Raw genomic sequence first — 17,645 nt, 5'->3', positions numbered from 1 at the left:
GTCAGATCCCAAGTCAGTCAGGTGCGGTGCCCTCGGGCACGGACTTCCTCAGTGTCAGGCATGGTATGACTTGTTTGGTTTTGGTGCCCAGAAGGTGATGCGGTGGTGAGCGAGGCGAAGTCTTGAGTTCGGAGGTATCTATAGGGCAGGTCAGTTTGGCGAGGTGTATCCCGAACTATTACAAGGTTGGCCAGTTCGGCGAGGTATACCCCGAGCTGTTACAAGGCCAGTTCGGTGGGGTATATCCCGAGTTGTTGCGAGGTTGGCCAGTTCGGCGAGGTGTATCCCGAACTGTTACAAGGTTGGCCAGTTCGGCGAGGTATATCCCGAGCTGTTGCGAGGTTGGCCAGTTCGGATTACTTTCTGGTTTTGAGCCAAGGCTGAGTTCGGGCCCCTAGTAGAGAGTTCGGTCCGCTGGTGTACCCTTGGTGTTCACGCCTTAGGCTTGCTTTTTTGTCGAGCTGTTGTTTTTGCCACGTGTCGAATAACTGTGAGGTCAGGCCAAATCTTCTTTCATTAGAAGGCTCTATAACTAGTTTTTCCATGCAGGTCCGAGGTCTGTTAGCTAAAATATGAACTCCTTCTACGACTGTACGACTGGTCGTTTTACAAACAGATTACTAAACAATAAGATGGCTGTCCTGGCTTCTCCGGTGATGCTTCTGTGACTCTAGCCTGTTGCTGTTTGGTTGTGCTTCAAAAAAGTCGCCACTTGTAGATGAGTCTGTGAATAACATCGCCGTTTAGATCTTCATTCATTGAGGTTGTTTCAGGCCTCTGAGGGCAGCCCAGCATCTTGCATCAGTTGGGGGAGTTTCTCTGCAAGGTTCTCCTGCTGCAAATAAACATTCATCTTGAGTGGTTAAAATAAAGATACCTGTTACATAGTGTAGATTCTTCAAACAAATACCCAACTATGGCTGAAAATGAATCAAAATGAGATCGAATAGGATATAGGTAGATCTAAGTTTGCAATTGAATATTGAATAGTATTAGTAAATCAAACTAAAAATTATCAAAATGTTACATATTATTAACAAAATTAATTAAAAATGACTTTCATATTGTATTTGGGGGAAAATAAAAGGAGTTATAACAGATAAGTATAACTTTAGTGTCCTAATATCAATAAATAAAAGTGATACTTAAAATTAAAAAATAAAAAATTTTAACTTTTCAAAAATTAATTAAAAAATAATATCAATTAAGAGTAGAACTACTGTTCATCTTCTCCCTCTTGCGATTTATTCACCAGTGCCGCCGCCTCCTGCGAATCAGCCTGTTTATATCCTTCAATTCTCTATCTCTCTCTCTAATTTTTGGGGTCCTAGTTAGCTAGCTTCAGAGTTGGGCAGAGTGAAGATCTTAAAAGAAAATGCACGCCAAGACACAGGTGACGAGTCTCGCCCCATCCTCTCCGACGAGATCACCTCGGAGGCCCGTCTACTACGTGCAGAGCCCATCACGAGACCCCCACGATGGCGAGAAGACAACATCTTTCCATTCGACACCGGTACTCAGCCCCATGGGCTCACCCCCCACTCACACTCCGTCGGTCGCCATTCCCGTGAGTCCTCTAGCAGCCGGTTCTCCGGATCCATCAGGGCTCACGTAAGATCACGCCCAACGATAGATCTCGAGGGGGTCCCCACCGCAAGGGACAGAAGCCATGGAAGGAATGCGCCGTGATTGAAGAGGAGGGGCTTCTGGAAGATGAGACAGCCGAAAGGAGTCTACCTCGTCGCTGTTATTACATCGCTTTCGTTCTTGGCTTCATCTTACTTTTCTCTCTCTTTTCCTTAATCTTGTGGGGGTCTAGTCGACCTCAGAAGCCTACAATCACCATGAAGGTAAAATTGAATTTTTGTTTGTTAGTCAAAAACCCATCTCTCCCTTTTCTCTTCTCTGAAATGAATTTTTAATTTGCAGAGCATTACTTTTGAGCAAATCGTGCTTCAATCAGGTACAGATGCTACCGGAGTGGCGACCGACATGGTCTCCCTCAATTCCACTGTAAAGCTAGTTTTTCGGAGTACATGTAACATCAACACCTGTTGATCTCTCCTCTCCTACTCTCAACTAAGTGTGGCCAGTGGCACCGTAAGCAACAAAACCCATCTCATGTTACGTTTCTCTGAGAAAATAAAGATGATTCAATCAAACTCCTTCTCTGTGGTGGTTTTAACCTTTTATTTCCTTCCCTCCTTGGGATGACATTGCAGATAAAGTTCTATCAGTCGAGGAAGAGCCAAAGAACGATGACGGTAGTAGTGATGGGGAATAAAATCCCTCTGTAAGGAAGTGGGGAGGGTTTGAGCAGTTCGACAGGCACCTTAACTGTGCCGGTGCCTCTGAAACTGAGTTTCATGGTTCAATCGAGGGCATACGTCCTGGGAAAACTGGTCAAACCAAAAGACAATCGAGTGCTCCGTGGTTCTTGATCCTAAGAAGCTCAACGTCCCCATTTCTCTGAAGAATTCGTTCTAAGTAAAATCATATTCATGGCCGGAGGCGGTGGCGAACGGCAGCACGCACTGGTGAATAGATTGAAGAGGGAGAAAATGAACAGTAATTCTATGTTAATTGATATTATTTTTAAAAAGTTTACTTTTTTTTTTATTTTTTTTTAAAAGTGTAACTTTTATTGATATTAGGGCTCTAAAGTTTTTTTTATCTGTTATAACCCCAAAATAAAATCAATCTTAATCTCCTCTAATCCAAAAGAAGAGGGTAAATTAATTTGGAGGCTTAACTATAATAGAAAATTCTCAATTAAGTTGGCCTATAAATTGAAATGTAGCTTGTGCCTTCACGAAGATGTGAGCTCAAAGTAGATTTCGACTGTTGCGAATGTAAAATGCTCCCCAAAACTAAAAGTTTTTCTTTATCTCTTCTAAATAAAAGACTCCCAACAAAAATACTCTTTCAAAATAGAGGGATAAATGTGGATGGAAAATGCAATTTTTTGTGAAAAAAACAAGGACGTGAAGAAATCACTAGAATTTGGCACTATCATGATAAACTTGGATGCATCCCAATTAAACAATGGATGTGCTCGGTTCAGCCATAGCAAGAAACTTTATGGGAGAGGTGATAGATTACAACTTTACAAGGCCTACCACTTAGGCTCTTCAACCATTAACTTGGCAGAAGCATGGGGCATTTGGGAGGCCCATAATTTGGAATGTACGAAACATTATAGAGGAGTGTCTGGAATAGAGGAACCGCACTAATGAAGAGTTCATCTACAATCATGTGTATTGGGAAGCCAATCAAGTTGCAGACTAGCTCACCTATCAAGTTTTTTCTTCTCAATAGGGTATAATTTGTAGAGGAGTGTCTGGAATAGAAGAACCGTGCTAATGAAGAATTCATCTACAATCATGTGTATCGGGAAGCTAATCAAATTGCAGAGTGGCTCACCAATCAAGATTTTTCTTCTCAACAGGGTACAATTTTTGTTTCAACCTTTATGATCTTTGCAATTTAGCTTTTATTTGTTTTTCTGATTTATTGGGACATACTACCCCTCTTGTGGGGAGAGAGAGAGATTCAGTTCAAACTAAAATATGCACGCAAGGTGACCATTGCCGTTTAGAATTGAAATGTCAAATAGACATTTTTCGGATAAAAACAACAATTTGTATCATTCAACCCAAAACAGGTAAAAACAACAATCTGTATTATTCAACCCAAAACGTTTCTGATTCACGTTATATTATACACCAATTTCTGTTGATCAATCTCAAATGTTTCATGAAGAAACGACAATGGTAACAAAAACAAGTAAACAACCCTAATTTTCAGTTGAGATCAATAAGTAATACTGATAGTGATAGAACTCCACCATTATTCAAAGCTTTGGCAGTTCCAAACCCTCAAATTCTCAATAATTAAGAATAAAGAAAAAGCCTTCCACCAACATTCAAAACTTTGGCATTTCCTCATCATCAAGATCCAGATGAAACCCGAGATCTAATTCCTGCAGAAGTAGCTAGCTCTTATGTCAAGCTAAATCAAACACATCATAACATAAATTTCCCGCCTTTTTAACTAAAGGCAGTCTTAGTGTACAACACATTTCCCCCTTAACCAACCACAGAAAAAGCTTCTCAATAAAACCAACTCTTTGCTTCCTTTGCTACAGGGGAAATAGGAACCGAAATCTTTTCATGGCAGCTCCAGATATCCCTGGTTCAAGTTTTCAGCTTATGCACCAAGTTCCACCATCTATATTAGTGATTCTTTTCTGCCAGCGTTAGTGACAATGGAACAACTCCATCCCCACTTTTATCCCCTCAAGTTTGGGATCTAGATTCTCATCTCAATGGCCCCCACAAATATTCTCTCTATTTGTTGAGCCATCTACAATTCCAAATTCTGTAGCAGATGCATGTTTATCAGATGTAACCGTCCAGTTACCTTCTGACCCCAGCAGTTTGTGTGTCATGGTTGGATTCCAGACCTCTCTAATCCAGAAACACTCTCAGTTTGACTATACAGCCAGTACATGTATAACAGGTGTCTCCAAGTCACCTTTTTTATCCCGGTTTGTATGCCTTGCCTGAGTTAGGCACCTCTCTGATCCAGAAACACTCTCAATTTGACCCTGTAAATCTTCAAACTCGTTTTCCGCAACAGGTTGTCTTTTACCACCCGTCTCAATGTCAAAGCTTGTTTGGGGCATCTCTGGGCTCATTGGATGGTCTAATGATAATGAGCTGGTGAGAGCAGCAGATGAGTCCTCCTTTACCCTTGCTCTAAAGTTGTTTTTAGAACTTGGAATCTTAGAGAAGAAGATTTCCCCAATATTGCGAGCCCATCCAAGGTTATAAGGATTCTTCTTTCCCTCACTCCGATATCGGAAATTCTCGTACGTTGTCTGCATAAACAATTTAAAGACATGAAAGTGGAAACTAACGGATTATGAATGGTGCTAAAAGAGATGTAAATAAGGAAACCTGATTGGTGCAAATTAGGTATATATGAAATGCTGTTAGCCCTCCAACAAACCAAGCAGCTAAAAATGTGTATAATACGAGCATCCCTGAAACTGGGGATTTCAGAAGAGCTTCCCAGAGGTTACACTGGCTTGCATCCATTATTTTCCTGATATTCACCAAACAGAATGCAAAAACATATAGGCACAGCATAGTGGTAGAAGACACGAACATGAAGAAGAATCTGTAATTCCTCTGCATACATACAAGAGCAATATTATCAGCAAGACCTATTTTTCAGAGAACGGAGGCATCCAACAAAAGTAACAGTTGGCAGCACAAGAAAATAAAATCAACTTTTGAACTGAGTTGAAATTTCAAAGATGATTGATAGTATGAACATATGTCAAAATCAGTCCCACTATGGTTACCTAAAAAACTGATTACCAATCAATGGCTATTCATCCAAGTGGTAATCAACCAACAGATATACATCTATATTCACATGGATTTGGGATTGGTTAAAGTTTTTCAGGTACCATACTTTTCCAACACCATAGAAATTGCCTAACCATAGACATGCTTTAAATGACAGAATAAATCAAATATGACTTGCAAGTTGCTACAAGATGATCTTCTAGACTCTGAACAAGGATATACTTGGCTCCATAACCAATAAGATTGACAAACAAAACAATGCATTGCAAAAAAAAAGAGTTTCCTGTTTCTACAACCATCAATTAAACATATCTATCCAGAGGAATCATGGGATAGTAGCATTAGATTACATTTCTCATAACACCTGTTATTTACAGTACTGTGCACATGGTTATTGGGCAAGCACATCTGATTCCATTGTATAACCTATCAAGTAAAACCCCAGATTTTGCATACAACATACATTTCCAATAAACATGTTCAGCATAGATATATGCTCTCTGGTATCGTTAATAACTGCATGAAGCAGCAATAATGATGACCATGATCAGTTTGGAGGCTAAAGGCTGATTATGATCCTTTCTAAGCAACTTTTGCCAAATAAAAAAAAAGAGAAAAAAAAAGGTTAAAACTCAAAATTCAAGGCAATATGAAGTCAGGAACTGGATCATACCTTTCCAATACACTGCCCAACCCAGGGGCAATGGTGATCAAATCGCTCAACACAGTTATTACAGATAGAGCAATGAGAACATCGGGGTGGGCGATATATCAAGCATGTATGGCAGTATTTGACCTTGACCACTACTCCATTGACAATCACATCTTTCATGGGTGGCAAATTGCCTTGACTTCCCGGACAGCTTGAAGAGGATGCGCTTTCATTTTCTGGCTCTGGAGGGTGAGAATTACGAGGAACAATGCCTGGATCCCTTCCGGATGTAAGAAAGAGAAGAACAATAATCTGCAACAGTTACAAGTTGACAGTGTCAATTAGCAAATTTACTGGTGAACATTGTCTGAGATATAATGGATGGCTGAACAAACAGAAGAGCAGTCCCACGTTTTTATCACTTCTTCCCTTGTTTACATGCTGTCTCCTCACCCTCTTTTTCTACATAGTTCCTTGTTTTTTAGGATTAACAAGGAACCAAAGAACCTCTTTTTAGAACATACAATGTCTTTCTGTACTTGGAAACCTCAAAAATGGCAAACACAAAAAACAACTATCGAAATATTAGGCCACCCTCTGGGTAGCTTGAAGACAAATATTTACATGAAATAAATGAATCTGAAATTCTGATCAAGTGCCTCCATTTGAATTATAAAAGGAAAAATAAGTTAAAACTAAGAAAAGGATTGATAAGACAGTTTGTGCCCATGCAACTTAAAACCATAGGCATGCAATATCCAGCATGCATCTTGATAATCAGCCTTGAGTCTGACTTCATATTGCCTTGAATTTTGAGTTTTAACCTGAAGGAAAGGAAGCACAAGTGCTCTTCCATCCTTAGTTACTTCTGAAGTAACTAGTGTCCCTTCACAATGCCTCAATTGACATTCTAAGGATGGAAGAACACTTATGCTTCCTTTTCTTCAGGTTGCCCTCTAGTTACTTCTGAAGTTTACTTTCAGTCCTACACAAAGACAGACAATGTCCTACTAATTTCTGTTTATTCCCTAAAAATGTCCTCCCTCAACCATAAAAGTAAATTAATAAACATCAATTTATTACAATTTAATACATGAAGTATCAAATTGGGACATATGTGTCAAAAAGAAGAAACTCACATATGCTGTGAACACCACAGATACTGCTACCATGAGATTGCCAAGATGGTGAGGAAACTCATCAACCAGACTCGGAGAAACAAAAACAGCAAATAGAATCACTGGAGTTACAATTAGAAATATCGTAAATACCATTGACATCACATCTGGACCAAAAATAAGTCTGCCACCAAGAAAAAACCTCTGCAAAATGTTTAAAAAAGGTAAATCAGTTCCTGTTGACATAAAAGAGGATAGTGTCTTAAGAGATGGATATACAAAACTAATGAGTAAAATAATGCATGGAATTCATTAAATAATGAAACCATATATGCCAAAAATGGTTAAGAAACTGAGAATGGCACTGTGAGATAAAGCCTCCTTTAGTCATGTATTGGTGCTGCAGAAGATTGTGGAGGAGATGATAGTTTAACAAATATAAACACTTTATATATATTTGGATTGGTCTATAAATTCCAAGCAAGATCGAATAGAACAATGGAACTAGGAAACCATCCTCAGAAAAAGTCTTGATAATGACGTAAAGGCAATCTCTGTCCAATAAACTAGTCTCTTTCAAAGAAACTACTAGCTATAATGATTTAGAGTGGGTTAGGCGCAGTATTATAACATAGATGTAATTGAAATTTTAAGTGATGGAATCATTAAACAGGTCATTAAATCAATACCATTAAAAAAAGAAGTTACCCAAATGCTCTTCCCACTAAATCATCATCTGTATAATATTTTTTCTCTATTTTTTTAAGAATTAATTGAAAAAAAGGGTAGAGAAGATCATGAGAGAATCTGCACTTAGGGGGACCAATGAGAATGAATACAACAATATTGTAAGTTCACCAATGGTGAAATTCCAAAAAGTTACAAAGTGGAGACCGCTGTCTTTTTGCTGTTAAAGAAGATGGGTCAATATACACTGTTGCCAGTGATGAAACGGGATTCAGTCACCCCATTCGAACAGTCTTTATACCCTTGTATTGGGAATATCTCCCTATGAAATAAAGCACTGAAGTATGGAGATGTTCCCAATGCAAGGCTGTAAAGGCTGTTTGAAAAGTGTTTGAACGGAGTATGCACTAACTGAAGCCGATCTCGCCAGTGACGTCGTCTAAATAGTTGCCTGATAACTCTTAACCATCGTCATCCACCTAATTCCAACTGGGTTCCTCGATACGAATTTTTTTTTTTCAGAAGATTAGAAAACACAAAAACCCAATCTCATATTTTACTACAGAAAGAATTAGAATACAAGAACTGTCGAGAATTTTCTCCTGAAATCACTCTCCCAGCGATGATAAAGCCGAGGGGGGGGGGGGGGGGAGAGAGAGAGAGAGAGAGAGAGAGAGAGAGAGAGAGAGAGAGAGAGAGAGAGAGATTACAGGAGTTGATAGACTCGCTTCAAATTTTCCAGTAAAATATAGAAATAGAAAAAGAAAACCATAGGAAGCTTACATTTCTTCCTTTCCAGACTTGATAGACTCGCTTTGATTGGCTGATACTACCAATAATCCGCCGATTCGAATATGAGAGTTGAGGTGGTGGAGGACTTGTAAATAACTTTCCCTCCATTTTAACAAAATCTTGGCCCCGAAAACTCCAATTTTCAGTACGTGCAGGACATGACAACACCACTGAAAACCGCGACCTACTGGATGATAAGAGGAAAGGCCCAATCAATATGAAACAAATTTCAAGCAGAATCCAAAGCAAAAAAGCATTTTTATTAAATTCCTTGATGATCGTTAAATCTTTCTTTCTGCCGCGAATCTAACGAAAAACTAATGTTTAGAGGGGGAAGAAAAGAAACAGAAAAAGGCCAAATGCAGACAATCCAAAGAGGAGATAAAAGTCTTTCCACAATAATGTAGCAGAGTTGCCTCCAAAGAGGAGATAAAGAGAAATCTACCTACACTACTAAGCTAAACAACAAGATGTGCAGAGTAACTCGAAAGAGAATAATGGATAAAATGACTGTAATGAAATATTCCAGCGGAGGAAAAAAGAATATTTAACAAGAATATACAATAATGCAGAAAGGGAATGCTTAGAAAATCAGGAAAAATAGTGGAGAAGATTTTAAAAGAACTTACCTTTTAAGGTGGGGAAAGAAGACAAAAACCAAGCTTTCACCGATACATGATAAGATGATCAGTAATGGAAACTGAAAGGCATAGAACCCAGAGTTTCCACAGAGAAGAACTTGGTTTCAGCTCCTAGCCCAATCTGTGAGAGGCCAGCGGAGGCGATTACAGGAGTTGCTCTGATGATTTTTCGCCAAGAATATCGGATCACCGATTTTGACGGATGCGTGGCAACTTTAAGCAACCGAGAAGAGAGCACAGTCTTGCTGGAGGACCGAGAATTACTGCTAAACGGTCAGCAGACTCAGCACAGAGAATGAAAAACTAAAATAGATTAATTAAGATAAGATAATTAAAAGAAAATAAAGCAAATTGCCTAAAACACATCATGAATATCATGACTTTGCAGCATTTCTCTAAACTCACCGTAACTTTTCAGAACGTCTCACCGTAAATTGTGCCACTTTGGTCTTCAATATTACAAAGCTTAAATACGTATAAAATAATATAAATATAAGATTTTGGTAGTAGTGTTCGTAATGTTCGTAACAAGACCCAAATCGACTAAACCGACCAATTCGATCGATTCAATATGAATTTATCGGTTAGTTTCAAGTTAAAAAAATATATAAACTGATGGTTCGGTTTTCATATGTGAAAATCGAAACTGAATTAATATATATAATATATTTTAAATATTATATATATATATTTCAGCTTTATTTCATAAATATATATATTATATATAAAATATCATTTTTAATTTTCAGGGATCCAGTCTTTGCTTTCTTAGACTTGAATCCTTTATTGTTCACACTAAGAGAATTATTTACAAAACCGACCCAAGTTCAGACCCAACCCGACCCATGAACAACTCTAGATTTTACATGAAATCCTTGAAGTTATGATATGGAAAGAATCCTTTGCTTTCTTAGTACTGGGTCGGTTTCGGTTTCATTTCTAGGTAAGCCGACTAGGTCGGATCAATTGGAAAAATGCTAGTAAATCGACCCAACCTAACCGATGAATAGCCCTAGATTTTGCATTCTACGTATTTGCATTTTGTACTCCTTCCAAACTCAGCCTTAAGTGATATTTGAAAAAGAAACAAATTCTCTTTAGGTGTTATTTAATTTTATTTGGGAAAATCTATGATAAAGAAAAGATATGATATGGACTTCTTTGGAAAAATCTATGATGCAGAAAAGATATGATATGGAAAGAATTTTGACCAATCAAAAGCCACCTATGAATTTTGATAAATAACACCTTATTTGTTTCAACGTTTGTGATTTCAGTTTATTGGTCAGTTATTTTTCCTATATCATATTTTTTCCATAACATAGTCAAACCCTTTTTTCTTTATCAACCATCTAAATGTTGATAAAAAATTAATAGTCCCAAATTTTTGTTTTTTCATTCAATAAAGTTGGGGTTATGTTCGAATGGGCATTCAAGAAATTTGTTTTTTTCATTCAAGGATTTGGGATTATTAATTTTTTTGTCAATGTTTGGATAGTTGATAAAGAAAATTATGTCTTTTTAAAATGCCACTTAACAACTAATTAACAGTTAGTTAATGGCGAGTATTGGATTGTCACATTTTGAAAGTTCAAATAATGAATTGTTGCATTTTAAAGTTCAGGGACCAAAATGACACTAGACTCAAAGTATAGATACTAATTTGAAAATTCCCTAAATTTTTCAAAACATCTAGTAAACTCATGTCAATGACATTTTATTTTCTAAAACCCACCCTCCGTTAGAATATGTTAGTGTTTATTGACAAAGAGTTGTCCATATCAGTATAAATATAAGTTTTATGACCAAACTGCCCCTGAATGGCATCTTAGTCACATAAACATATTTTTATGTCAGCTAAGTTTTTATTCAATACACCTTTTTTTTTTCTAATTGACATATAGAAATGGACATTGGGTCTTACAAAGCCACCCTCCTCTTCTTGACCATGGATCTTTTCTTGATCCGATTTGAATTTGATCCACTAAGAACAGAATTTGGATACCTCTCTTGATCTAACAAATCGGATCAGATTGGGAAAAAATCTGTTTAGTTAACGGATTGAATTCAGATATACCCTGATCTGATCGGCCACAACTTGATTCGATTTGTTAATTTTGAAATATTACATAATATTTATATATTCTATATTATAAAATATTATTATATTATATAAATAATATATTATTTATTATATATAATCAAGTTTTTAATTACAATTCCAATATAATATTATTATATTATATAAATAATATATTATTCGATAGGGTAAAATACAAAAACCTTCAAGTTTCTGACAATCATAAAAATCTCTCCTATAGTTTCATTTTAGTAAAAACCTCCCCTCTATTTTTGACAAAATTAATAAATACCTCCCTTTCATCAATGACCAAGACAGAAAACGTTAAAGAGATGATATTTTTTTTCAAAATACTTATTTTACCCTTTCTCAACACTGTTCATCTTCTTCCCTGTTCCAACCCAGAAGCAGAGGCAGTGGCGGCACCCCTCTAAATCCGATCTCTTCTTCTCTCATCTTCTTCGGGATGATGATTACTTGTTCCCGAAGTACCAGTTCTGGATGATGTTCTCAGTGCTGACAACGACGACATAAGTGTTGCGGTGAACCTAGAGAATGTCCTTGGCCAAGTCGATGGCGATCACTCCCGCACTACATCCCATTCCGCCCAAATTAAAGCTCCTAATGTTACCTCTTAGCTTGTACTTGTTGATAATCATGGCGAACAACAAAGGGGTCAGATTGAACAAGCTACAGTTCACGACTAGTATACCAATGTCCTTAGGCTTCATGGAGGTATTGGAGAAGAGGTTTTCTAGAGCGCCAAACATGACCTGCTTGGCTTCCTCCCTAGTGTTAGCCATCGCCGGCCATGGAGGAATGTAGTGCATCGCGTCAGGGACGTGCGTCTCCTCGCCGAGTCTGGAGCGCTTGAGGATCTTGCGTTGGAACTCGAGCGGAGACTCATCGAACTCCCCAGTGAGCCTTGAGTGTTCCATGAAATCCTTGAAGTTAACCCTCAGGTCTAAGGGAGGGAGGTAGCAGGAAAAGTTCACTAGACACACGGGGCGTGGTCACGTCTTGAAATAGACGGTAGCACCCAATATAAGCAATGCAGAGCAAATGGCGACACTCACCAACTTGTTCTCAAGCTGATGTGATAGTTCAAGGATACCCTTCGAGCTCAACTACGACACCTAGACTAGGGTCACAACCATCACTGGAACAAGAGAGAAAGTGACCAGATATTTCATCAAGTAACAATACCACAGCTTCACATATTTAATGTTCACGCTTTGTAAGAAATCAGGCAATCTCCGACTATGTCAGGCCTAAATACCACTTCCTTCACCGGCACCACCATTTTCGACGGCTTGAGCTCCCACTCCTTCCATGGCGAATTGGTGACTGAGCCTAGTGGTTCTAATAAACTCTAATAATAGATATCTCTCTCTGTAAACTGCAGAGGATGAGGGAGAGAAGGAATAGAAGGGTGTATATATAAAGATATTGGCGCCTTAATTAATTTATTAGAACAAAAAATATAAAATAAAACGAGAGGTCAGAGGGGTGTTGCTGCTGCCTCTACTTCTAGGTTCGAACGAGGAAGAAGATGAATAGTATTTGAGAAAGGGTAAAATAGGTATTTTGAAAAAAAATCATCTCTTTAACGTTTTCAGTCTTGATCATTGATGGAAGGGAGATATTTGCTAATTTTGTCAAAACTAGATGAAAAGTTTTTGCTAAAATAAAACTATAAGGAGGTTTTTGTATTTTACCCTATTCAATAAGATATTTGAAATTGAATCAGAGTCATACTCTTTGAAAATGAAGGGATTCTTACCCGATTTGAAATGATCGGATATATCCTTTACATTCGATCCATTTGCACTTTTGCAGCCTTATGTAGGGTCATTGACTATTACCCTACAACTTTGATTTGCACCAAAGATACCTCTACATACAATGCAAGTTAAAAGAATGACATAACGCTGCGTTTGAAAGCGATGTAAAACGTCATTGATGTAAAAGTTTATTTAGGTTCAGTTTTGTTGACATTTGAATTGAGTGCAAATTTAAATCGAAAAACTTCATTCTCTGTTTAGATTTATCTACGTTTAAATGGAATGGAGTATCGATGTAAAATCTCATATAAAATAAAGTTTTATATCAATTATCGATATAATCATATAAATACTACATCAATAAAATCGATACAAAAACTCTATGATTTTCGAAGCTCAACGATTCATTACCTTTTACGGTTCGGTGTGAAATAAATACTTATCTCAACTCATCTATAAGTAACCTCATTTGTTTACTGTTGAGACCATTATTTCTTATTAGTTTACCACAATTATGTTACTTACGTATAGAGTCCACATAAAACCACCAAAAAGGAAAAAAAGTGGTTAATATCCTCCAGAATTCGAAGAGGAAAGGTGAAATCAAGAAATTTACTCAAAAAGAAGTTGGTTGTTACAGTTTTTTTTTGGGTAATTATGTGATACATATTTAAGACCCGCTTAAAGAGCTTCTCCCCACGCATCAGCTATGCATAATAAATTTAGTTCTTGCTTCCTCTTAACCAAATAAGGACATTGTCTTTAGAACGTTATTTGCCCTCACTCAATTCCATTCAATTTATTATTGGACTACAAGAAAATTCGTTCACAGGATATAACAGAACTTTGGACGAGATTCTGCAACCAGCAAAGTTGAAGAGTTTTCGAAGAAACCTTCTATAAGACAATAGCATATCAGACTGAGAGAAACAAGAGTGATTTGCTTGATTCACGCTCCTTACATAATTTATGAAGAGTCATAGTGCAGAGGAAAGTATTGGTTCATAAAATGCTCATTGAATAGTCATGATTTCAAAAATTGTGACTATTAAAATGTACTTAACAACTAATAACTATTAACTTTGAATAGTGCCTCTTGATCACACCTGAACAAATTGTGGCCATTGATAACATCAACAGCCAGTCTCGCACCAAAAGTCAAAGCCGCCATTCGCAAGATACGTGGTCTAAAGTGTCGCACACACGCGTGTACGTGCATTGCATGATAGAAAGCCTCTATAATCTCCTCTTTATATCTAACGAGTGTAAATAAGTTTCTATTTAAAAACCCAAAACAAGTCTTGTAATTTTCCAATATCGGACAAGTTAAAAACTAGTTTTAGTAAGAGAAAGAACTATTTTTCAAGACATGTGCAGGTGTATTTTCTATGTAATTGATCAATCAAACCCATTAGATTTAATCTCTAATGAGATTAAAATCCAACAATGATGACGAAAGATAAGAACTCAAAATAAAACAATTAAGTAATACCTAGAATTGGAAAATGAAAATAGAGAACCCCTTAAATAATACTTTTACAGAAATTTTTGTTTAGGTTAGAGATCAAAATTGATAGCTCACTAAAATCTACCTTTTTCACAACTCTATTCCTTGCCTTTTCCTTAATGTTGAGTTAAATACTTGAAACATATCAAGATGATGAAAGGGGGCAATTGGATTCTTGTTTATTACCGGAGTTAAGGCTGCCGTGGTCGTTGTCACTCCTCGGGTTGCTAGAATAATGGATGATATTCTTTTGAGTTTTGACCAAACAAATAAGTTGGGGATTGAATGGGTTGATGTGTACGTATTCTGATAGTATACTACTTGACTGTGTATGTAGCAATGAAAATCAAGTAGCTCGTAAGTCATAGCCTGCGAGGGCTTTCATGCAGAGTTTCCGGCGTTACGTGAACTGAAAAACCTGGAATGCTAGGAAGGCATGTTTGGTAAAAAATACATAAGGTAAAAAATTGAGAAGCTGTGTAAGTAAAGGTGTAAATCAGGTCATGATAGGCTTGGCACGGCCCATGCCTTGGGCCCATGTCGGGCTGTATCGTGCCACGGGCCTGGGTCGGGTGGGCTGCAGGTCATGTTGTGGGCCTGGCCCGTGTCAAGCTGGGCTACCAATCGAGCATTAGGCTTGGGCCAAACTTTTTTTGTTTTTTTTTTTAACATTTTGATTATTATTCTTTTTTTTGCTAAGTAAGCACTAAAACTAAAATACTCCATTTTCCTTAATTCCTTTAAGCTTTGGGAACAAATTGGAAAAAGAAAAAATCTTACAAAGAAAATGAAAAAAAAACTTAAATACTTCATAAAATACAAAATGGACAACAAATTGGAAAAAAATAGGAATTCTATTTCTTGAATTTGAACAATACAAGGATCAATGGATGAATGAAATATAGAAAATGAAATAAAATAGAAAAATATAATACAATTATAATTTGAAAATAAAAAATCACATTGTTGAAAATAACCACTAATTTAAATGAAATTGAAAATTTTACAATGATTTTAAAAATTGAAAAAAAAACAATAATTGAAATATTGAATATACAAAAAATAAAAAAATATTGACTTCATCATTTTTCTTTAAGTTCCGCCTCCACCTACATCTTCATCTAATAATCTCTTTGATTTCCATCATCTACTTAAGGTGAAACATCAAGTGTAATGTCATGTTATCCTTTGTCTTGTAATCTATCCTCACCATCCAACCAATCTTTAAGGTATATGCACATTTCCAGACTTTCATCATTCATGCAGCTTTTCTTATCATCCAACACCCCATTGCCTACATTAAAACAAGACTCCAATGAAACTATACACTAGAGGGGTTAGTAGATCACATGCCATAGTGGCAAGGACTAGATAATTTTTTTCATTATAATGTCATTTATCACTTTACCTATATATCCTCTTAAACTAGTTGTTATATAGATGTTAGGGGTATTATTGTCATTTATTTCCCTCAAAACCAAAATACATAAATACCCCCATCTAGTTGTTAGGGGGTATTTCTGCAACCCCCCCCCAAAAAAAAGTTGAAACTAGCCGTTTGGGGAGGGTCTCCAATAGCACAATAGTGTCGGACGTGCCGGTCTACAAGCCCGACACAGCCCATACAATCGTGTCGTGCCATGGCATGGCCCGTGAACCATCGGACTAGGCTATAGGCAGCACGACCCGATTTACACCTCTATATGTGAGATAACTCCACTGGAAAGTTATTCCAACTTTCTAGATTTTTATCAAATTTATTGTGTTTCGAGTTTCTCAATTCATGGAATGCAAAAGGCGAATGCAGTAAAGACCTATCAAACTGGCACTATGTAATCTGACTCCTTGTATTTGTAGCATATGATATTTTATAATACAAGTACTTAGGCCCCATTCACTTTTTTGGGAAGTTATTTATCCAAGTAAATTCACTTACCAGATAAGTGTTTCATAGGAAATACTTAATAGTACCCATGTTCTTTTATTGTTAGATAAATAAGACAATGACCATTTTAATTATAAAAAGCCATTATTAAAAGGGGTAATTTTATCCATTCAAGTGTTAGCAACTTTCTTTTCATGTGAGAAAATTACCCACCACATAAATATGAAAAAATGAACATGGATATCCCCACCGAACAGCCCAGACTATGTTTATTTTTGTTTTATTCAATCAGCCTGATTTATCCCCCCCATTATGGACGCTCACTGATCGTCCATAATTCCTCCTAGGTTCGTTTGATTCGCAGCTGGAATTGGAATGGCCTATTCCTATAGCTTGTTTGGTTCAAAAAGGAATGAAAATGGGAATTGGAATCAACAAGAATGAGATTTCATTCTCAAGGGAGGGGCAGGGGATGACCATTCCCTCAAATGAAAAATGTCATTCCAACAGAAATGGGAATGGGATTCCGATTCCGCCCAATCAAACAGTTGGAATCAGAATAGCCCATTCCGATCCCAATTCCAGACCCCTATTCCTGGAAACCAAACAGGGCCTCAATACTTTCGTTCTTCCACGGCTTCATGTAGGGATGATCATTCTTATAGTCCGGCCGGGCCATGATCACCCCTGGCTCCATGAATACTAACAAACGTGGAAGTTCAGGAGGGCAGCAAACCCTTTCTTACTTTGCTATGAATGAAGCAAATCCTGTCACATACAAGCACCGCACTTTTGCTTCTTCACTATTACAAGAATTAGAGTCAATAATTACATGACCAGAAAACCAACTGGATGGACTAAAAACATCAAAAGCAAGGGAAGTAGGGAACCCAAGCCTTCTCTAATAATCCCTCATCGAAAAAACAAAACAATATACTACACTCCATAGGATAAAGTTTTTTTTCTCAAGCATGGCCAAGTATATCGGACAAAGGGGTTTCATTTTTCAACAATGTTACACACCTTTGAGCCTGCACTACGATGTCTTATACTAAAGACAAAGACTAGCAGAAACTTCCAACTCAAGCTGAAGTCCAGACCTAAAGAGTTGGTGAATTGGG

General features: G+C 37.2%; 1 protein-coding gene and 2 pseudogenes across 3 annotated transcripts; 1 reads left to right on the top strand and 2 right to left on the bottom strand.

Annotated features, from left to right (window-relative positions):
* The first annotated feature begins 1,228 nt into the window (after positions 1-1,228).
* On the top strand, positions 1,229-2,678 carry LOC148853316 (uncharacterized; annotated as a pseudogene). Its single transcript, XR_016112890.1, has 3 exons — positions 1,229-1,850; positions 1,930-2,100; positions 2,223-2,678. The product of XR_016112890.1 is annotated as an uncharacterized LOC148853316 (transcript).
* A 985-nt stretch (positions 2,679-3,663) lies between these two features.
* Positions 3,664-9,711, bottom strand: LOC148853315 (putative protein S-acyltransferase 7). Of its 2 annotated transcripts, none has more exons than XM_088984387.1 (6): positions 9,257-9,711; positions 8,619-8,814; positions 7,170-7,352; positions 6,052-6,342; positions 4,962-5,195; positions 3,664-4,882 (listed from the first exon to the last, which is right to left on the bottom strand). In XM_088984387.1, exons 2-6 carry the CDS (start codon positions 8,733-8,735, stop codon positions 4,496-4,498), a joined length of 1,212 nt encoding a protein of 403 aa, XP_088840513.1. In that variant the 5' UTR covers positions 8,736-8,814; positions 9,257-9,711; the 3' UTR covers positions 3,664-4,495. The 2 variants fall into 2 exon arrangements, with proteins under 2 accessions (XP_088840513.1, XP_088840514.1); XM_088984388.1 differs by having other exon boundaries at positions 8,619-8,811; positions 9,257-9,616.
* A 2,110-nt stretch (positions 9,712-11,821) lies between these two features.
* On the bottom strand, positions 11,822-12,682 carry LOC148853314 (3-ketoacyl-CoA synthase 4 pseudogene; annotated as a pseudogene).
* Between the last annotated feature and the right edge of the window lie 4,963 nt (positions 12,683-17,645).

This window comes from Nelumbo lutea, chromosome 4 (genome assembly GCF_056320005.1).
Source record: "Nelumbo lutea isolate HS-2025 chromosome 4, American lotus-T2T, whole genome shotgun sequence".
In the NCBI taxonomy this organism is placed as follows: domain Eukaryota; kingdom Viridiplantae; phylum Streptophyta; class Magnoliopsida; order Proteales; family Nelumbonaceae; genus Nelumbo; species Nelumbo lutea.
Note: the sequence above shows the minus strand (reverse complement) of the source record. Positions and strands in the feature narration are given on the sequence as shown.